The 23,614-nt window shown below is 41.2% G+C and overlaps 2 protein-coding genes across 3 annotated transcripts in view; one reads left to right on the top strand and one right to left on the bottom strand.

Moving 5' to 3' along the window:
• Window positions 1–5,625: 5,625 nt before the first annotated feature.
• Window positions 5,626–23,614, bottom strand: part of rsph14 (radial spoke head 14 homolog) — a 58,507-nt gene continuing 40,518 nt past the window's right edge. The window contains exons 4-6 of one of the 2 annotated variants that reach the window (XM_018759301.2): window positions 10,692–10,917; window positions 9,260–9,396; window positions 5,626–7,462 (exon numbers count right to left, since the gene is read on the bottom strand). In XM_018759301.2, coding sequence (XP_018614817.1) covers window positions 7,224–7,462; window positions 9,260–9,396; window positions 10,692–10,917 — 602 coding nt within the window. In that variant the 3' untranslated portion in view covers window positions 5,626–7,223. The remainder of the gene's footprint in view (window positions 7,463–9,259; window positions 9,397–10,691; window positions 10,918–23,614) is intronic. The other variant, XM_018759302.2, reaches the window with a different exon arrangement.
• LOC108938598 (guanine nucleotide-binding protein G(z) subunit alpha-like) overlaps window positions 22,479–23,614 on the top strand; it is a 35,375-nt gene continuing 34,239 nt past the window's right edge. Inside the window, exon 1 of the mRNA XM_018759300.2 lies at window positions 22,479–22,781. The gene's annotated coding sequence lies outside the window, so the exon portion shown is untranslated. The remainder of the gene's footprint in view (window positions 22,782–23,614) is intronic.

The following is a 23,614-nucleotide window of genomic DNA, read 5'->3' as shown; positions in this document are numbered from 1 at the left end:
ACGCGGAGCGGAGCGTGTCCAGGGTGAATGTGTGCGCGCGCACGCACACAGTGTATATGTCCGTAACACGAGTCCTAATAATCATGGTCGTCTGTTTCGCAGCGTGTCACTGTATTAGCGCGCATTATTTTTAGTTAGGTGGTTTAAATAAAAAGTATTATTTCGAAAAGCTGTAGCATCGGTTTTCATTCGTCATTTTTGGGGTTATACCGCATGATTCACGCCCGCGGTAGACGTGGAAAAACAAGCTCCTCTCTGAGGATTTTTGTGTTAAATTTCGATACAATAGTGAATAGAAATCTTACGCACGCAGCGAGCCAAATAAACAAACTGGTGTCCTTCATGCCGCTGGTTAGCGTTTTAAGGTGTGTTGGCCTTTCCAAATCAGGGTCGCGGTGGTCCGGAGCCTATCCCGGAAACACGAGGGCAGCCCTCAGTAGGGTGTAATACCTTCGACCTCCGCCACCTTACTTAAATTGATACACATTTTCATTAGATACAGTTCATAATGCTTGAAGCTTAGGATGAAAGACAAGAGCACTTGAATTTTTATTCATTCAATAACTAGACAGCAATGTAGTTGATAAAAGAATTTACCATTGTATATTTAATGGATCTTAAAAGTTATTCACACAAGAACAAAGGCAAAATGGGATTAGAACCTCAGCAGAATGAGGTGTGGCATGTTATTAAAGTATATAGGCCCATTCCATAACGTTATCCGCGTATACAATGTGTAAGTGCACTTTTGGTGTGTAACGATACACCTAGGGATGAACATTATGTGATGCATTACATTTGTTTTTCTTCTAACTACAGGCACTGTCTGGGAGATGCCATTAAGAGGTCTGCTGTTTTTAAACTGTACTGCAGATTTCCATTTCGCAGAACCTGCAGAACTGGAATAATGCAATAGGTGCAAGCTATGGGGGTCTTCTGCCAAATGTGATCATTTTTATTCACCTTTTTGGAATGTAGATAGTACACAAATGACACAGAATGGAGATAAAATGATAACAAAAATAAAATTAAAAAAAATAAAAAGTTTACGGTCAGTCTGTGTTGGTTTACGTTCATGTGTGGCACATGGGGTGAGGAGGTTTAAACCCAACAACAAAAGCACCAACTAATTTCCTTTACTGTACCTCACTAACACACACCCAACTACAGTAAACACCTACAGTGCTGTGGAAAGTATTTGCCCCCTTTGCAATTTTCTCTGTTTCTGCTGTTTTGCCTGAAATTTTATCAGATGTTTCTTTTATTCTGAGATTTACATGAACAGAGCCTGAGAATGACACCAGTTTTGTTTTTATCTCCTTTCCAAATTGTGAAAGATGATGCAATCCATCGCAGGGCAATCATACACATTCATTCACTCACACACTAAGTGCAGTTTAAAGTCACCGATTTATCTAAACCGCAAGTCTTTGGGCTGTGAGAGGAAACCAGAGCACCTAGAGGTAACCCTTAAAAACACAGGGAGAACTGGATTAAAACCTACTGGGTATGTGAACCCACAGTCAAGGAGATCCAAAGCATCAGCACTACCCACAAATCACAGTGTTGGCGCAAGAAGAGAACTTAATTTTAAAAATAAAAAAGATAGCTACAGGTACCTGTACATTACAGTTACAGCACATGCTCTAACCAAAGAATTCTTTCATTGAGTGCTGAGGGGCAAGAAATATAATTTGCACCATATTCTCGCTAAACCATAAATGCAGTTTACACAGTAAAATGCCCCTCTGGTGTTTTTTTTAAATCTGGAAAATAATACTTCCAATTTAAAATACATTTGTCTCAAGTGGATGTGCATAAAAGTGAAGTGTTAGAAGGAATACACTTGGACTGAATGAGTATACCGATGTACTGGTAAAGAAGAGATGCAGACAGAGATATTAACACTGTTTTTACAGAGGGTAAAATTCTGCAATGGCCTTTAAGCAAAAAAAAAAAAAAAAAAGAATATCAATAAAATAATTTAAATATATACATTAGAAGCAAAATACATGAACTGAAAATACACCAAGGATAGAGGGTTTTACAAAGTGTTCAGAATATGTCTACAGAACACTTTTTTAAAATTTTTTATGATTACTCACATCCAAATGCTCACACTCAGAAATGTGGGTAAGTTTTGTTAAACGTCATCATAAACAATGTGAAAAAACTGAAATGCACATGTTGATGGTGTAACTGATAAATGGTGAATAGATTTAATGTATCCTGAAAACAGACAGTTTCTGTTCTGCTATTTTTTTCTTCATTCTTTTTGGCCAATTGGTTTGGCATCGCTGGCCTACTGAACAGTGAACAGTCGCCTCGGTTCTAATCTTTCACAAAGCGAAACAGATTTTCCTCTAATATTTACACATACTTTTCTCTGTCCAGTTTTTCAGAAATGCTAACTAGTTGTGTGTTCCATGTAGCAGTCCCTGTGCAGGACACTGCGAACAAGTTACTAAAGTTGACATCTGGCCTTCCAGATTTCTTTTCTTAGAATTATAATTAACCATAAACATAATGCCGTATATACTTCCTCCTCCTCCACCTCGTACCCCAATCCTCTCACCGCCCTTTCTTATATACGAGGGTGAAGTTGCAGCAAAACCTTGTAAGAAGTCCACCCCCAAGGTCCCGCACCCAAAAGGCATGCTTAACGCTCTCTCCTTCTACACGCAAATATTGTGGACATTTTGCACGTTTTGTCATCTTACGTTCATACGGGGTATGTCTTACCGTGAGTCTCTCATGCAGGTACAGCCAGCTGAGGTCCTGCAGCCTATAGCCCACTTCTCTGAGATCTGTTCAGTGAGAGCTGCCCCGAGACTCAAAGAACAAGACACAGGAGTAGCACTTTCCCTTAAACTGAAACCCACATGAACACAAGGAGAATGTGCAAGTTCTGCACAAACCGAACCTATGCCTGATCACACAACCCAGACACCGGGAGGCACCTGCATTACCTACCTCACCACCGTGCCACCCGTAATGAAGTAATGAAGACAATCATTAATTCTCGCAAGAGCGGACTAATGGGGGGGGTTCTGGTCATGCGATTGAACAATTATCCCAATGAATCATAGGTACTCAATGGGGAACTGAACTGGGCAGGACTGTGTGTTAGACTGTTTTTCATTTTTCAAAGCGACATGGCAACCCTAGGGTGGGGTCCTTGTGGGTGCAGGGCCCCACTGGCTCAGATAATTTCAACTGGTCTAAAGTGTTTTTTTTTTTTTTGTCATGTATTGACAGTTATATATCTTATGTTGACTCCATATGTTGAAATGAAGTGACTTTTAACAATCTGTCCCAACTTACATTTTTTAATTAATGAAAATAGTTTTTGCAAATAATATTGTGTTGCACTAGGCTGTCCAATCATTTCAGTATCCAGGCACGTGAGGTTTGATCAAGCGCAGATGAACTGTAAATATCATAGTTTTACAGAAAGTTATATATTCAATAAGAGTATCCCCCATCACAGCTAGCTGTATTTAGTACCAGCACTTTATTCAGTGCTATTCTCATATTACTCAGATATAAATATAAACATTTTTGTAAATAACTGTAGTCCCTATATAATCTGTTAAATTTAAAGTGTCTACAGAAGCATATATCATCACATATACTCATAGATACAATCACGTATATGTAAATGTACCAGGTCAGTAAAGTACTATCTATCTATCTATCTATCTATCTATCTATCTATCTATCCATCCATCCATCCATCCATCCACATATAGAGATTCCCATTTGGTGTTCCTTTACTTTACTACCATCGTGTGGCAACAGGCATCCTTGTCAAGTCTTAGCAAATCCAAAGTCAACAGGAACCTTAAGGCAGGAAGTGGTGTGGTGGTTAGAGCTATCTCTTCTCCACTTGGAAATCCCAGTTTCAAATCCTACCTCCTGCCCCATGGTTCTTTGGCAAGGTACTTAAACCTAATGTGCTCCATGAAAAATGACCCTGCTGCAGAAATGGGTAAAGCATTATGAATAGCTTAACAGTGTATAGTGCCTTAGAAACAAGCATAGGTGGAAAAAAATAAATACATTGAAAATCCATGTAGGAATCAGCACGCTCCCCAACCAGATGCAATGGTGTCCTGATCATGTCTGTGACCACTGTGTTGCAGATCCAAAAAGGGGGGGGGGGAATTGTTAAATCCTTCTAAAGTGCCATTAATAATTATAAACTGAAAAATTCTGCGGTAGCACATAAACAAATGCACTTGCGGCATACTGAAGAAAAATAAAGGCAATGGATTTATCACACACACACACACACATTATCAGAACCGCTTGTCCCTTACGGGGTCACGGGGAACCGGAGCCTACAGGGCGTAAGGCCGGAGGGGGAAGGGGACACACCCAGGACGGGACGCCAGTCCGCCACAAGGCACCCCAAGCGGGACCTGAACCCCAGACCCACCAGAGAGCAGGACTGCAGTCCAACCCACTGCGCCACCGCACCCCCTATGGATTTATCATTTGAGGGATTAAAGTAATGCAAAAAATGCTTTCGCCTACAATGAGTGAAGATAGTCATACCCAAGATAAGCCCATCTGAGTTATGAAAATTCATCTTTAAGAAGAGTTTCACTTAATACCCAAACTTCCTCTTACAGGGCATTTTGTTATATTTATGAGGACTGAATTTGGATTTTATGTCTCCTGACCCTCATAAGACCCTTACATTTACACTGGGCATTTGTTAAGTATGTGTTATGTAATAGCCATGGAGGATCTGAATGAGTGCAGGTAGACAGTGATACAGTACTATAAGTGTATCAATTAATGTAGGGGAAAGCCTTATTACGTTGTGTTAAGACAACTAATGTTAACTAAGTTCTGTCAATTTTTATTAAATCTGGAGACATTTAGCTTTAATGGGTGTCAGTATTAGCATTAGGTATCATAACACAAAATAAATTTAGCTTCAGAACTACTCTATAATGCTGAATGGCTTGTTATTATTAATACTGCATATTTCTTTCTGCACTTGTTCGGGTCTTTCCGAGTTCCTACACGCCATACTCAGGATGAGTTTAATCCCTGCTCAGGGTGTGTGGCTTTCCTCCCACAGGCCAAAGATGCAGTTTCAGGTGAACTGTTGACTCTGAACAGCTTTTAGTATGTATACGTATGTCTGCGCACATGTGCATGTGACTGTGCACGTTTCCACTTTCTTCAACATTTTTTTCCACATTTTTTTTTTCTCGTTTGACTTAGCAATGATGCACTAAATAGTCGGAAAAAATAACAGCACAAAACGGAGAGCAGGTGGAGGGATGCTTACTAAATACATGTCCACACGGTAACCACTGCAGTGCATGTGCCTCACTGATGAACGTAAAGGAGCCTTTGGAGGATGAAATAAGATATTCCTACTGTCCCCAGCGGAGTTTGTAACTGCAGAGCTCTTTTACATAAATAGAAAAGTGGTATTGGTATAATAATAGTGGTTTACACTGGTATGTTCTACGTAAACACAAAATTTTCATAAGCCAAATGTTTGCATCTTGGGTGATGATGGTACAGATCGATAAAAATGTATTTTGTTCACTAAAAGGAACAGAAAGACAGCTTTGTTACCTGCTAAAGAACATAGTGTGTGTTTGTCCATAGAAGATACAGTGCCCTCCAAAAGTCGCTTATGACTTTTACTGTATCCTGTATTTCTTTTAACTTATTCAGTATTATACCTACGAAATGTGTATCTCCACTCAAAAGATAAATATGAAAGAAAAGCATAGAATATCCCCCTTTACCTTGGGGTATTTTTATGCATAAATGTTTTACCGGTTTACAAAAGCACGTTTTTCCTCAACCCTTTCACAATTTACATGAGCACTTTATGTGTGCATGGCTGCTTCTGGAACAGACAATGTTTTTTATTGATAACTTGACTGAAGATGGCAGCAGTAGGATGTTTTTGGAGATATATAAGCAGACCTGTTCTGTAAATGGAGAAAAAGGCAGAGGAGTTCATCAAACAGATTAAGAGAAGGCTGCAAGGGACCTGTAACAAAATAATGACTTTTTCAGTTCTTTCATTTGTTTAATGGGAGCTGTTCCAAAACCTATAGTCATAGAAATTTTGGAGACTAAACACAATGCACACTTTGGCTGAAAACTGGGTCAGCTGGTCTCATAGTGCTTGGCTGGCCCAGAGTATTGCTGGAGCTACAATCTTCAATACAAGATATATACAACACACGCCATCTAAGAAAGGCCAAAAGTATCACCAAAGACCTAAGCCTCCCCACACAGTCACTTTTCTCTTGCCTTCCTTCAGACATAGCATGTGTTTCATCTGGTTTTTAAATGCACTCTAACTCATTTTAAACAATGTTTTTGGACTCAGGGGATCTTGTTGCAGCAGTCATCCAAGGTGAGTGCTATTATCAGCTTTTATAAAGGGGAAACATTCTTAGTGTTAGTAATAGTACTTTTATTTTTATGGAGTTGCCTATATACCAATTTGCAGATGGCCTGAAAGCTATGCAGCAACTGCTCAGCCTACGGAGTAACTTGTTTTCTCTAAAAACTACATTTTGAAATAACATATAAAAAATTGCTTTGTTTTATTTATCATTTTTACTATCCACACATCTTATAATCGTTTCCCCCATTGAACTGCTTTGTACCAGTATCTGAGGCAGCCTCAGCTGTGCAGGAACTGTGTTGCTCTGGGACAGAATTGTTCTTTTTAATAACCTGCCCTCCCCCTAAATTTTCATTCTGGCCCCCCAAGCACAGTCTTTCATAATCTGACTGACTAAAGGTATACCCACCTGGAAGTATAATGAAAGTGTAATGGGAAAAAAGGTCATAAGCTGGTTGTATTAAAAAGAGGTATATAGTATTTCCATAGGCTGCTGCAGCTGTTTTTTGATGTACCGGATGCTATTATGTAAGGGCTCAGTGTACTTACAAAGAATTGCTCCTGTAAAAAAGTTACCCAGCTGTATAGGTGGGCAAAAAAATTGTAATTTGCTCTGGAGAAGCGCATCAGCTACATGGATAAAAGAATCAAGTAATAATAAAAGAACTGTTTGAAAAATACATTCTAAAAATAGGAGGTTGCCTTCTGATTCAGAATAATTTGTCTTAGGTGAATTTCAATTTCTTGTGTGCAAAAGGAACATGCCAATTTTACATTTTTGTTCAAAAATACTGAAAGGAACTGCAGCAGCTATGTATGCTCTTCTCTAGGGTTGCCAGGTGATGACACGGACAGCGGTGGCTGCTGCTCGGCTGATGATTGAGGTGGGGTGGTCAAGATGTGTCTCCAGCAAGGACACGTGCTTCAAGAGCTCCAGGCGGGCGGATGGTACCTCAGCCAGGGTGGTGAGAGCCCGGAGCGCGTTGGCACACACAGCTGTGTCTTCGCTGTCCACCAGGGCTAAAAGTGGGGGAATAGCACCAGACTTAATGGCCTGGAGCTTACCTGCCACAGGACAAGAGTGGTGTTAAAAGTACTCTTAAAAGTGGTGTTTGTGGGCTGAATAGAAAGCGAAATATGCCATTTTTGTAGCAGGGATTAACAAAACCATCGATATCATTGCACTGTCTACAACCGCTCGTCCTAAGCGGGGTCGTGGTAAGCCGGAGACTAACCCGGCAACGCAGGGGGCAAGGGACACACCCTGGATGGGACGCCAGTTTGTCGTAAGGCACCCCAAGCAGGGCTCGAACCCCAGGCCCGTCACACAGAGGGCACAGGCCAAAACCCACCACGCCACCGTGCCCCCCATTATTTAAACACCATGAAATAAAAAATAAGAGATCTAAATTTAGTAATAGACTCATGTTTATATTCTAGTAATATAGCACATTAGCCAACCTTAAGCAAGTAAGATAATATGACTGGCTCCTTGTGCTACATATAATTTGCAGACTTTAAAAGATATTAACATTTTCCAGTTAACTTTGACTGGATTTCTTCACCATTCTCTTGTTATAAAAAGGAGTGAAAGCCACCAGTTTCTGCATTCCGTCAGTATCAGTAAAATGCACTCCAAACAGAAACGGAACAGGGATGTTGGAACTGCATTCACTCAATTCCAGTGTTCATGGTGTTTGGTGATCACTAAGAAGATGAGCATTGTTGCACATGTTTATGGGGTGAATGTGGCAACAATCTGCACTGAGGAGTGGTTTGTGAAGAGCATTTATTTTTTATGGTCATTTTAATTTTAGTGTAGTTTAAAGTCAATAAGAATGATAAAAAGTCTTCAAAATGATTTTTATTTACTATAGCTATGTGCAAGATTTTTACATAACCATGTTTTATTAAGCTTCCCCTGAATGCGTAAATAATAAAGAACACTACATGCTTTTATGTGATGAATCTACATTTAGCTGACACTTTTCTTCAAAGCGACTTACAATGTTAAGGTACCTACTGTTATTTACCCATTTATACAGCTGGGTAGTTTTACTGGAGCAATTTTAGGGTAAGTACCTTGCTCAAGGGTACTGGTACTACAGCTGGAAGTGGGAATTAAATCTGCAACCTTTGGGTCCAAAGGGAGGAGCTCTAACCCCTGTGCTACCAGTTGCCTTCTATCTATCCATAGCAGTGAATGGGAGGTTGTGGACATTATGTATTTTGTATTTTCAGTAACTTTCAATGAGTTTTGATGCAGTCTGAATAAAAATAAACCATACAAGGATGAAAATGTTGGAGTACTTTTAATTTATTATAGCTTTGTCTAGGGGTGCGGTGACGCAGTGGGTTGGACCACAGTCCTGCTCTCCGGTGGGTCTGGGGTTCGAGTCTCGCTTGGGGTGCCTTGCGACGGACTGGCGTCCTGTCCTGGGTGTGTCCCCTCCCCCTCTGGCCTTACGCCCTGTGTTACCGGGTAGGCTGCAGTTCCCTGTGACCCCGTATGGGACAAGCGGTTCTGAAAATGTGTGTGTGTGTGTATAGCTTTGTCTGAGTTTAACCTAACCTGTTAAGTTACAGAATATATGTATTATTCAACTTTTACTGACTCTGATTTATTTGCAAAAGTGACTTGGAGTTCTGAACAAACAGGTGTATTTTTATTTTAAATAATGCTTAGGTCTACAGAACAAAAATGTTTAAAAACTTAATAAAATATTTATGAAGAATACTTTAATGGGGACAACAAAGCAAGCAACCGACTGTGGCAACTAAAGGCCTATAAAAAAGTAACTACCATAATTACAGCACAACAGTATCTATACTTGGTCCTTCCCCCCACTGTTAACTTTTTACCTTTTGTGATGATGGCTGTGTTCATGATGGTGCCTGCAGCATTGGCTTTGACCCCAGGGTCACTGTCAGACAACAATTCCACCAGCACTGGAAGTACATCTTCGTTGCACACCTTCAGTTTTCCTTCAGCTGGGACACTACCAGAATACGAATGATAGAACAGGGATACACTGTTAACCACAAGAGGCTTACTTTACTGAAGAATCCAACATTTTTCTTTAAAAGGTGAGCAGAAGGTCGCTATTGTGCCATCCATTAGTCTTGAAGATTATTATTATTTATTACTTAACTGGTGATTTTACCCAAAGGAATTTATAGATGTTCAACCACTTAAACAGCTGAATATGTTCACTGGAATAATTCCAGGGAACCTTGCTCAAGGTTATTATAGTAGTAGTAAAAGTTGGATTCAAACCTTCAATTTTCAGGTTACGAAACAACATCTTTACTGGCAATAGAATAAGCCACACTTTGCATCTGAACAGCAATAGCTCATGTCTTCACATTAAAAGCTTCAACGAAAACAAACTTCCTTGATGCTGCAAAAACTGATTTAGTTAGTTTCTTTTTTCTATGGGATACTTCTGGTGTCATCTTTTCTGGTCATTTTGCATATGCACAGTGCAAGGGGGCTACAGTAGATAGCAAAAGGGCTCCTGGAACCACGTGGCCATTCGTGGTGACCAGTTTTTGTCTGGAAGAGCCCACCACATTGAAACAAGTCTAACGTCTGAAAATATTACATACATTGTTAAAAGTGCTCCGTGGGAAAACAAAGCCTTGTCCACCTCCGGAAATCTGATCACATTTAAATGATTGATTCAAAAACTAATATTTCTGAGTGTTTATGTTTGGGTTAGGGTTTTATGAAAAGAAAAAAAAAAAACAGCAACCACTTTTCTTCAGGTGCACTGTCCACAAACACATTTACAACCTCACTTATGCCTTGGCTAATTCTTTTTTATCACATTCCTGACCAATTAGCAGTGCCAGGTCAACACAGGTCAGGTCACATTTTAAAAGAAGAAAAATAGTGCCTTAAGAACCAACCACTGTTATTTCTGGTTTTGTGCCATTATATATTATTATTTCAACGAAGACCAACAATTACAAGGGGTCATATATAAAAAACTGTATGAACGCTCATAAATGCAAACAAGTCTGCACACACAGAAACGCACGCACACACTGGTCACAGAAGGATTTACCCTCCATCTATCCCTCAAAGGAACATTCCAGAGGTCACAAGATGTGATGTTCCCTTATTACACTGCAGTGCTCATCTGGGCTTAATAAGACTCTTATCTCATTAGGGGCACACATTCACCCTTCTTCACTGTGTATGGGAAAGATAATTAGTGTTTAAGAGTGTAAAACTACAGTTCTTCTCTGGACATGACATGCACACACGCGCGTACTGGCAACAGCCCACCTGATGGCGACCATAGCCCGTGTGGCAGCACAGCGGATGTTGGACGACGGGTGAGAAAGCAGGTCTCGAAGCACAGAGACCCCATTGCTGGCCAGGGCAGGTAGGGCATCAACCCACGTGCAGCTACTGAGTGTGGCCAAAATGAGGGCCTGGATCTCCTCCTGCTCCTCAGACAGCTTCATCACCAGCCTGGGCACCAGACCCAAGGAGAGGACACAGTCTGCCCCTAGACAAAAGGGGAGAAGGTGGTAGGATATTGAAAAAAGACTTGACATGTATGAAATGAAATCCCTAAAAAGAGAAAAAGAAAATGCTGCTTACTTTCCATTCAGACGGAAGTAACCCACAGAACGTGGCTCCTTCATTGGTCTCAGACAAAGCTGAAACTATCTGGGTAAAAAGGCCTGACCAAACACCTCTGCACAAAATAATGCTTATGGGAAGATGTACAGTTGGGGAAAGAGACATCATAGAAATACATACTAAACAATTCTATTTTAAAAGTGTAAAATGATATCAAATAATTTAACACTGTTATTGTTCAGGGGGTGCAGTGGCGCAGTGGGTTGGACCACAGTCCTGCTCTCCGGTGGGTCTGGGGTTCAAGTCCCGCTTGGGGTGCCTTGTGACGGACTGGCGTCCCGTCCTGGGTGTGTCCCCTCCCCCTCCAGCCTTACGCCCTGAGTTGCCGGGTTAGGCTCCGGTTCCCCGTGACCCCCTATGGGACAAGCGGTTCTGAAAATGTGTGTGTGTGTGTGTGTGTGTTATTGTTCAGTGCTTTGTAAGTATCATGAAAGGCATCAACAGCATATTTGAATTATTCAGCCCTTGCACAGACTTTGGAAAAGGAAGGATCACCAAGCCTCCAAAGATAAAGGCAGGACAATTTTAGTTGAAAACAACAAAAAAAAAAAGGAATAAAAAGGAAAACAGAAATAAAACTGAAGAAAAGGAAGGAAGATTGCTTGGTGGAGTATGCTTTCAGCAGGGAGTGGATAGCGAGTGGAAAATATGTAGCAAAACAAATTTGGAAACAGAAACGGGAACTGAATCAAACAGAACTATCTGTTTGCAATGCTAGACAAAAACATAACCGTATTGTTTGCTGCACACAATTATTTAATGGGACCTTGATAGTTAACAATTTCACACCCATACATTGCATGTTTATTCTACTTTGTATTTACTGAGGCAATTCAGGTTGATCACGTCCCCCAGGACACAATAAGTCTTCCTCTATGGCTGTTGCAAACCAGCAACCTTTTGGCCACAAATTTAGCTCCCTAATTACCGGACCCCCTTAGGAGCTCTCTTGGGCATCTTCGTGCAAGCAGAAACCATAAAGGTTAAGAACTGCAGTGACAATCACAGTCAATACAAAGTCAATATAAATCCAATGACAGGACACTAGGATGGCAAACACGTGTTGCTTTGCTGTGCCATCTGCTGGTAGTGAGAGAAGTAACGGCAGAAAGTTTGTGGTGTGTGCTGCCACATGGAAAGGTTTTCCAGTAGTATGATCTTAAAGAACAATAGAGTTTTGTGTAGAGATAGAAATTAGTGTTTTTTCTTTTCTGTCTATTATACAATTATACAACATTATTGTGAAAAGCCTTCAAGGAAAATGAAGAAGACTGAGGAAAGCGAGACTGCCCCGGGATCTTCTCATGAATTTCTACCGATGTACAGGGGAGAGTGTACTGACGTACTACATTACAACATGGTACGCCAGTTGCACAAGAGAAGAACAGAAGGCTCTGCAACGGGTCATCCGGACAACTGAAAACATCATCAACACACAACTACCGGCAGTCAAAGACATTTATCTGTCCATTTATTTGCTATGCTGATGATACCCAGCTCTTCTTCTCCTTTCCTCTCCTTTCCACCTGGTGCGTCAGACTTCTCCGTACGCGTTGCTGCCTGCCTGTCGGACATCTCTTCGTGAATGTATGATCACCACCTCCAACTCAACCTCTCCAAAACAGAGATTCTTTACCTCCCAGCTGGCCTGTCCTCCTGTCATGACCTATCGATCACACTGGACAACTCACTCATTTCGCCTAGCTCCTTCGCTAAGAGTCTGGGAGTAATGATTGATGCTAGTCTGTCATTCTCTCAACATATCGAAGCCACAACCCAGTCCTGCATCCTGCATAATATTCGTAGAATCCGTCCCTACCTCACTCCACCCAACTACATGTTGACTTCCCGTCTGGATTACTGCACCTCTCTCCTGTGTGGCCTTCGTGCTAATGCCATCAAACCTCTGCAGCTTCTACAGAATGCTGCTGCACGAGTTGCATTTGATTTGCCAGAGTGCTCCCATGTATCTCCTCTACTCATTTCTCTGCACTGGCTTCCTATAGTTGCCCGAATAAAATTCAAAACCCTGGTTACTGTGTACAAATGCATCAACAGAACTGCTCCCGGCTATTTACAGGACTTGATCAACCGGTACACCCCAACCAGACCCCTTCGCTCATCTACTTCTGCTCGCACGAAAGGCAAAGCTCAGAGGTTCTCGGTTCTGGGTCCGTTGTGGTGGAATGACCTTCCCCTGTCACTCAAAACTGCGGAAACTCTGTTTTCAAGAAGGGTCTAAAAACCCACCTTTTACAGGTCCACTTTGCTCAAGATCTCTTCAGATCATCTATGGCGTAACTGTTCATGCATTGTAACTCCAGAAGCATCCCCAGATACAACCTCTATTCAGCCATTACTCTAGTATTGTACTGTTCATTTGTGTATCTTATAATAGTTAATAAAAAAAAAATTTTTTTAAAAATTGGTGTGGGTATCAGGATTTGTCTGTATCTTATGCACCTACTTGGAACGATGAACCTTGGTGCAGCAAGTGGTAGGGAACAAACTAGGTTTGCTTGAGACTTTCATCTCTGCAGCTGTCTGCTTCTCTTAATGTAATGCATAAATTGTACTTTTGCTGAGATGTACGTCGTTGTGTTAGGGGGGCGCGGTGGTGCAGTGGGTTTGGCCTGTGCCTGCTCTCCGGTGGGTCTGGGGTTTGAGTCCCACTTGGTGTGCCTCGCGATGGACTGGCATCCCGTCCTGGGTGTGTCCCCTCCCCCTCTGGCCTTGCGCCCTGTGCTGCCGGGTTAGGCTCTGGCTTGCCGCGACCCCACTTGGGTCAAGCGGTTTCAGTCAATGTGTGTGTTTTTGTGTTTTATATTGTTCTCTAAAGAACTCAGGGAGTATCACTATAATTTCTTGTATTGCACAGCAGTACAATGACAATAAAGTCTTCAATTCAATTCAAAAATGTATAGTAATAAAAAAACATTGCTGTAAGCATAGAGTATGGAGATTTATTATTCATTAATTTCGTCATTCAATACCGTAAACTGAAAGCTGAATTTCAAGTACGTCTTTGTTTTTTGTTTGTGCAATATTTTGGAACCCTAGTTTATTTAATGGTGTAGAAGAAAGATATTACAAACTCCATGTTGCACTACTGCATTTGTGCTTAGTTACCATTGTAGTGACTATCTTACATCAGTGCATCCACAAAATGTTCTCAGTCCAAGTTTCCAGCTGTAATAGGAAAAGCACATGGAAGAAAAGAACAAAGGTTTTCAAACTAGAGCACTCTGACAGTTTTTTTTCCCCTACATGGAGAAGGCCAAAGATGTAATTATACTTAACAAAAGTGATAAATATTGACTGTGACTTCACCATACCATCTTGCTTCACTGGCTGGAGTCTAAGAAGTCCGCAGATACATTCTGATGTGGCCCAATTGTAGTGCATTAAAAGTGCACTGTACAGCATATATGGCTGACACATCAAACACAGTCTTCCAGAGACACGCAACGTGCAAGTGTCTTTCTGCATTAAATCTAATAGCTTTAAGAAATTATTCAGACCGAATGTAGCTTGTATGTCAAGACTGGTATGAATCTGAAGTGAATAGTTTTTACTTGCAATTATATTGTACTGGTATGGCCAATTGCATTAGACCTCTCACAATATAATTGTTTAGAATATAATTGATAGGATATATTGATTAGGATCAACAAAAAACTGACCGAATTATTGTTAGGGACACCTGGTTCTCCACAACCAATACCCTTCTATGGTTACTTAAACAAGATCCTCTGCTGTGATGCATTGTGGTACATTGTGGTACATTGTGTGAATAAATAGTATCACTTCACTGAGCCAGTGAGAACACATGCCTACTTATGACCTAGTTTTTTATTTACAGACTTCCCATTCAATGACACTATTCCTTTACAAGGCTATGTTGTAAGAATACAAATTCGTAACCTCCTTGGACTACATGGTAATTGACAAAATTATATTCTAAATAAAACATTCTGGGTATTTTATTGAATAAATTTGAACATTTCTAAAAGGTCAGTACATCCATACTTATGAGAGTGTAGTGTGTTTTGTTGGCGAGGTAAAAATAAAATGTACAAAAAATCAGTTTCATTTAATGATGCAAGATTTGTTTGTAGAGGTACAAACAGACTCAAGATGGTTTTAAATTTAATGGGACACTCCTTCCACTTCTGCTGAGAATTATATGCATTAGGTTTTATGTTGTTCAAGTTCCATGACAAATGTTGAGCGGTTTGCATACATACTAATCTGGATTCTCTTTTGTGGAACCAGTCAAACATACTCTGGCTGTGCCTGAATATGAGAATTTTCTCACATTAGGCTGAGTTATCAACCCATACATTATTTCATTTAGTATGCTGGCCACTGGAGATTTAATACTGGCAGAGGGTCAATGAATCTATCACATGGCTTCTGAAATATGTCTTGCTTCTAGTGAACTGTGCATAAGTGCAACTTAATATCCTTTCTGCAAATGTGTGGTATAGTTATACTATACCCTTGAATGGAATGTCTGGAAGTTCTTCAAATGGTGGAGGTCTCAACTGGAATCCAATTAATTTTCAGGTCATTGATCTGGGTTATTGCTGATGATGTTGCAATCGAGACACGACATATTTCTGATGTGGAGATATGAAATTGTGACAAAGAGTGACGAGAGGAATTTAGGTGGGTTTTACCCTTTCAGGGGTGTGGCAACAGTTGCTGGCCTTCCAGTATGACTGAGCTTACATTTACATTTACATTTATTCATTTAGCGGACGCTTTTGTCCAAAGCGAAGTACATCTCAGCAAAAGTACAATTTATGCATTACATTGAGAGAAAAAGACATAGCTGCATACATGAAAGTCTCAAGCTTCACGAGGGCTTAATTTCTTTCACTACCAGAACAAAGAATCGTAGTAGTTTATTTATATGAACATTACATCAGAGGACGAAGCTTATATTTAGAGAAACATGAGCTCAGTACATGGAGCTGTTCTTTATAAGAACATGAGCTGAATACATAGAGCACATGTTTATAGGAATATTAACTCTGCGTATGTTTATAGGAAAATTAGCTTGAAGTACAAAAGCACTGCTACTCGTCCATGCCTCAAGCAGCCCTGGGCCACATGTTTTGAGGGCAGTTCTGTTAAATGAGGATGTATGAGTAAATGGTTTGCACTGAAACAGCCATGGCAGCCTGCAGAGGAACTAGCGCAGTTACAGGAGGACTGGCAACGGGAACCCCTTGTTAGCAGTGCGTTAAAATGTCTAACTGGGGGAAAAGTGTGTGCACCCAATACACACATTTTCAGAACCGCTTGTCCCTTACGGGGTCACGGAGCCTAACCCGGCAACACAGAGCGTAAGGCCGGAGGGGGAGGGGACACACCCAGGACGGGACGCCAGTCCGCCGCAAGGCACCCCAAGCGGGATTTGAACCCCAGACCCACTGGAGAGTAGGACTGCGGTCCAACCCACTGCGCCACCGCATCCCCGCACCCAATACAACTGAACTTAAACATATACAGGTGGTCCCAACTTACGATGGGGTTATGTTCCGTGAAACCTATCGTAAGTTGAAAATATCGGAAGTGGAAAACGCATGCAATATACCTAATACACACCTCTGTGTGACAGACTGGGAGATGCGGATCGCTGCCGCTGCCTAGCATCATGAGAGAGTATCGCTCCGCATATCGGTTGCTTGGGCAAAAAAACAAAATTCAAAATTCAAAGCACAGTTTCTACTGAATGTCTATCGCCATTGTAAAGTCAAAAAATTGTAAGTCGAACCATCATAAATCGGGGACCACCTGTATACTGGACATACTATGTGTGTATGGTTTATTTAATGAAAGTATTTACAAGCCTTCTTATACTGCTCTTATATTGCTTCTGATCACACATGCCAGCTAATTTCCAGTGCCATGAACCTTAGTGCTACGACCGCATTGGACTGCAATTAGGTACAAGTTCGATTGTGGCAACAACACTGGTGAACGAAGAACTAAAACAGCTAGTTTCCATAGATCCACTTAAGACCACTTAACTCAAGACAGGATAGAAATGTAAGTATAAATGTTTGCACTGCTTTTTTCCACTCTTGAGGATTTACTGTTCTGTGCATAAAAATGTCACAATACTAAACAAACTCAGTGGCATAAAACTATTGAAACATTTATTTGGTATCAATGCCTGATTTAAAGTTCCAGTTTGTCATAGCTTAGCTGTTCATTTGTCATATGCGGTGAGTGACAAGCGTGTTGCCAACAACTTGCATAGGATAAATACTGTGAATGTCACTTTTTAATTTTAATTTGAATATTCAATTGTTTTCCCAAGCATATGCAAGAAATGAGTGCTGAGTAAGGTAACAAATCCATCTGAGAACTTTCTCAAACTTCTACCATCCTACCTAGTGAAGTTACTCTAAGTAAAGTAACCATTGGGAAGCAAAAATGAAATGAATAACAGAATATCAAGCAAGGGTTTTTCCTGAAATTATTTGAGTTTAAATGTGTTATAAACTGGGTTCAATTTTTCTTTCTCTACCCAGAGACAAAAGGGCTTGTTTTACTGGCATTATATTAGTTAACACTGGACATAATTAGAATAATTAAACCTATTGGGCCAACCTAACCAGCCAAGTCAGAATGTGGTACATTTGTGACTCTATTCTCAACTCTGATTTGTGTTGAGACTGGAAGAAATACAGCTCTGAGTGAATCAGATGTCACCAGTTCAAGCTTACATGACTCACGTCCTACACAGTTAAAGTGGCAATCCCAGGTCAAGACAATGGAAGGAAGGAAACCTCAGTAAGAAACACATCTCTGTAAGCTGGGCAACAGTTGCTTCATTTTTCAGTTTTTATCACTTCTCTCCCCCTGAACAGAAACATCTCAGACACCTGAGCTTGTTTCCTTTTGGTATACCACCACCTTTCAGAACTATGCAATTTCTTCTGAAATGGCTACAGGAGCTTAGGAGCTGTATACCTTGCATGTGTCAGAGGCCAGGCCCTCCTGCTACACAAAGTGGAATAAATCTGTTGGTTCGGATCAGTAAGGACAAACTCCAAAACACTCTTCTTTTACCACAAACACAGCACAATGAGAATCTACACCCACAATCTACAGTCAACATTTGATACCCTAACATTCAGGCAAAATTTCCAATTATGAATCATCTTGACCTTATGTGACTAGATGATTGACACCTGTCAACATGGCCCTTTGGATAAACATGTTTGAAGCTAATACAGTAATACAGTATCCAAAATATTACAGGCATCATTGAAGGAAAAGTCCAAAGAAATTACAAAATGAAGAAAAGGGATTTATTCTTACATTATAACAACATTGCATTTCTGCCGGAGGGTGTGGTGGCGTGGTGGGTTGGACTGGGTTCTGCTCTCCGGTGGGTCTGGGGTTTGAGCCCTGCTTGGGGTGCCTTGCGACAGACTGGTGTCCTGTCCTGGGTGTGTCCCCTCCCCCTCCAGCTTTACGCCCTGTGTTGTTGGGTTAGGCTCTGGCTCCCCGCGACCCCGAATGGGATGAGCGATTCAGACAGTGTGTGTGCGCGTGCGCGCACACGTATTTCTGCCATGCATTTGGATTAAGTGTGAAAATATCTTTTGTAATATAAGTTTTGTGATAAAATCATAGAAAACAAATGTCAAAGCACAGTTTTGGTAGAATTTTTGGACAGTAGCTGGTATGCTATGGTTAATATGAGCATGGTCAACTACGCATGTTAGGTGCTGTCATTCTCATAACACTGCACTGATGGTGAAAAGTTTAAGTTAAGCTGTCAGGTAAATATCCTCAACTTATGTGCACATCAATCTACCTTCTTCAGGGGCCAGAGTGTAGGTGTATCTTTAGTTCTCTGGATGTACAGTGTTTCAGCTTTCCACCTGGACCATTCTTGAAACTATTAGGCAGTGACAGTAAAGGTAAGAGGCCTTAGTATTAGTCAGGGTTTATTAAAGAGGGTTAATTTAATAAAGGTGTAAATAATTGATTTTAACTCAGGACATTGTTCATTACACCCTGCCCATGGAGACCCTGTAGTCAGCAACACCAACATAAGGGAAATGCTCATTTGCATCAGATGCAAAACTAAAATGAAAATAAACCTGACTAATAGGCATCATTAAACAGAATGCTTAATTTTTTTTCAATATCTACCAATGCGAATATTTGCTGATGTCTATATGCTATTGGTATGCATCTAGTTCACAAAATCTTTGCACAACTTCAAAACATTATGGGCAGGGCTTTCCTGTCTTGCTTGCAATGATATTAAGCTGTGACTCAGCTAAAAGAGGAAGGAAATAAGGCTGTTGCAGCAGGCTCTCTTGTGATCTGTTTCTCAAATTTCACACTGGACCGATTTACAGCACGGTGTGTATACCTAAAAAAAAGTATTCACGAAAGCAATACTCCTAACTAATTTGCTATGTCAACTGAACCATTTTAATGACCGTTTGATGTCATGCAATGCCTAATACCTTCTTCAATAGTGAAGAAATAGACGCCGGAGAAAAAAGAATGGAAAACGGTGCAAGTGCACGTAATGTTCACATGAACATTTAGCAGTTTGATATATGATGTATAAACAACCCCCGCCCCATTATGGTAAGGGGTGGGATGTGTTGTGCCACAGCTGTGCATACTGCGAGTGTACTAAAGGGTTGGTGTTTTCTAGCAGTGTAACCCTGCCAGATATAAAATCCTGATCAAAGCAGCCCTGTTTCGCCTGACAGGCTTTCACAGGATTACGGATTAGAGGGACAGGATGCTGACAGAGGGGGAGAGAGAGAAAGAGGAAATTTTAGAAGTTAATGTGAATGCAGAAGGGGCAGTCCTCTTTGCAGGGAGGTGATCATGCATTTATGTAAAATATCTGGTGAGAAAATGGATATTAGGGAGTTTAGCGGTTAGGGATCTGGACCTGTGACCATAACAAAAATGGTTCAAACCCCATTAATAAGAAGTGAAGTATACCAGATCTGTTAACTTGCATTCACAGCAAAGGGCTCTCATGTGAAACACGAGTCAAAGTCTTGGAAGAGAACACTGAGATCTAAAATGTAGCTAAATTGCTGGATTGTACAAATTCCACAGCAACGTGTCAAAATAAGAGGTAAACATATAAATGATTCAAAGCAACAAAGTAAAATTATGGTTTAAAAGCTTAATACTATGATGTTAAACCAGGCAACAGCAACAATCTAGTACATTCTCATTTGTATTTCTGCTTATTACGTTTGCAGCGAGAAATCGGTGAACCGCAAGTCTTAACGCTACTACTGTGACATGAGACGTGACCATTCTGAAAGAAAACAACCAGACACTATGAGCAAAAATTCTCCCCTTTAACAGCAAACAATGTTTAATGCTATAGCCACCTGTAATTTTCCGGAGTATTAATTTCTGTATGCCTCTGAAATAATCTGCAGATCTGATGACACATTACAGCCGCTCTCCGTTTGTTTGCGATCAGATAAAGAGAAAGAAAAGTTTCACTTTTAATCTGTACACACCAAGGGAGTAGAGAACAAAAGAAATAGAGAAAATGTGCATCTTCTAGACTGAGGCCTCTTCAAAGGCACCCTTTACATTCGAGTCTGGGGATACTTCTGTACACTGTGCTTAACCACTGCATAACACTGAAAGTAGTGATGGATAGACTTCCTGGAAAGAATCAGATAAGCCTTGGTGTTGAATGTGTGCAACCCCGAGGGAACAAAGTTGGCTTGGCTCTACACCATGCATGCAAAAAATACATGTGCGCACAAACACACATATTCTGTGTATTCTCAACATCACAAGAACGACCCTGCTAAACTGGCCACTTAATCTTATTTTATGCTCTTTATCATCCATGGTAAATTTACAAATCATCTGAGCTACAAAGGCTAAGATGTGTTATCCACACCAAACAGTGTGTATCTTAGCCAACACGAGCATGAGTGACACACAATACATGCAGTGTGACAAAACACACACTGCTTGAGAGCAGTTTGAATGTGGAATCTCCCTCCAGAGAAAAGAGAGGCAGTTTAGTTAAACTTTGCAGAAATTAATAAAGGAATGCACTGACATAAAGCGACAACAGGTGCTTATTTTGCCAAAAGTGCCATCAGTTTTTTTTTTTTTTTTTACTGCCCAACACTGACTAATTTTATTCTCTTGTCATAAGCATAATTCTTTGCAATCAAAACTGCAGTCTTGTCATTGGGGACAATATTGCAACAGCTTATGATTGGTTCATTAACAACATTAACAGAATGGCTTTCACTACCTTGGCAGAAGATATTCCAGCTCATTGCATTTTTTCCCTAGAATATATATATATACACCCTGATGTGATTAAATTATTCATTTGATTATAGAAAGATGCTATCTACAAAGATCAGTTGTTTAAAAAAAAAAAAAGTGCCAAAAATGTTATGACTCAGTGGTGCTTTCTAAGCAAAGGCTGAAAAAAGAATAATCTGAAAGAAAACTGTCATTAATGCACAGTGTTATCAGTCTTTTACACTGCACATAAAGATTGTCTGTGTGAGTCTGTGCGTGTTGTAAGTAACTGATATGAGCAGTATGGTGGGAAAGCAAGGGAGCAGAGAAGAGATGTGCATTCACAAATAAGAGGCGAGTAAATTGGGAAAACAGCAGCACAGAGGACAGGGGGTTATGTGCCCGGGGGGAGTGCAGCTGGAGGCAGCGCAAGTGCATGAGCAGTGCACGAGCAGTGCACACATGATGCTAATGGACTTTTTTTTCATACAGACATAGCATTTCTTTCCAGACACAATCACCAAGCCGGGAACAGACTCCAGCTTCTGTCTCCCACCTGGCAGGATCTGCTTTTGGATTGTGTTCGTAAAGGATGAGAGAGGCCGTGCAATGAGCACTTTTATCAACCGCTACTGTGGTCCTTCTGTCACAGGCACGGTTGGCACGGAAACGGCGCCTCGCACTACAGCCTCCTCCCCTTATGTGCTGCCATCATCCCTGCGCACCAACCCCCCCCGCAGGCACACCCCCATCTGATCACTCTCTCGGGGACGTCTGTAAAACCACATCCCTCTCGGTGCTAGGGGCATTCGAAATCAGTAAAATGAAAGGCACAGAGCTTTAGTGTCACATATTTCTAAATAAACATTACTCTGATTTTTAACGAGTCTGGTGTATCCTATTTATTTTATGGGCATTTCAATTTTTTTCCCCCCTTTCAAGGACAAAACTGGATTTATTTGGGAGTGTTGATGCTGCCACATGACTCTGTCCTGCCGTTTCTCCAGTCTACTCATTTGTCACTTGTTCATTTGGGTCTTTTCTCTTGCTGCTCTCTATCCCCATTCAGCCCTCCCTCCATATCGCTCATGCACTCACTTACACACACACACACACACACACACACACACACACACACACACACACACACACACACTCGCGCACACAAACACTCCCTCCTCCCCCATCGCTGCAGTGTGTCCTAACTGCCTTGAAGCTAACAAGAGAGGAAATAGCACAAAGACAATATCACACACACACGCACGCTCGCACACACATATAGAGTCGGGCTGAAAGACGTCGCCAGAAAGAGGCAGAAGGATGAGGATGTCGGTGTATCAGTAGCGAGCAAGGACTGCACACTTCTTTTCTAAGCCTTGCAAATGTGTGTTGACATATCGCCGGCGATGGACAGAGGCCACTGAAACAGTAAGGCAATATTTATTCTCTCTCTCTTTATCTGTGCTACATGCTGGTGCTTCTCTCTTGGGAAGGAAAGGAGAATTATTGGCGGGAACAGCATCATTTTTCCTCCACATTTCCTTGGTATGATGCCCTGTTAACTCAGGGACCTCATGATTTTCCACCTCTTTAAAATCTGGGCTAAGGTATACGTTGTTTTGGGTGTTCTTGAAGACAGGGTATTTTTGTGTTTATGTCTATGCATTTAAATGTTCTACATAAGAAACACATACATATCGTCAGTGCTCATGGATTTTGGATTAAGTACACACTTTGGCAATCAGATGGCTGTAGCATATAGCAGAGTTGAGCCTTTAGCACTGGACGAAAAAGCGTATGTGGTGCACTGATCGTCCCACAAAGAGACGAGCCAGAGGTTCCCACGGGGACACGCAGCTGGGGTTGCCCTGAACATAGGTGAGCTTCATGTGGGACAGGACTCGGGAAACGCAGACAGGACTGAGCCAGTGTCCGTGTCAGTAGCCGAAGAGCTGAACGGGAGCCCTGCATCGGCATCTGAGCATCAGAGGGGCGGGGAGGAGGAGGAGGGGGAGGGGTATGGTCCAACCACAAAAACAAGGATAAAAAGAGAAGGGATACGAGTAGCAAAAAAATAAAAAAAAAAAAAAAGAAAAAGAAAAAGAAAAAGAAAAAAAAAACAGCCAAGTGTGCGATTGTGCGTAGGGAGGAAGAGAAATGAATGATCGGACGGCTGGAAGCATTAAACACGAGACATTAAGTGAAAGTGAAGTGAGAGGCAGCAGATGGACGACTATGGCTGCCAGTTGAGGGAAATATGG

Source organism: Scleropages formosus, chromosome 17 (assembly GCF_900964775.1).
Source record: "Scleropages formosus chromosome 17, fSclFor1.1, whole genome shotgun sequence".
NCBI classification, from domain to species: Eukaryota; Metazoa; Chordata; class Actinopteri; order Osteoglossiformes; family Osteoglossidae; genus Scleropages; species Scleropages formosus.
Note: the sequence above shows the minus strand (reverse complement) of the source record. Positions and strands in the feature narration are given on the sequence as shown.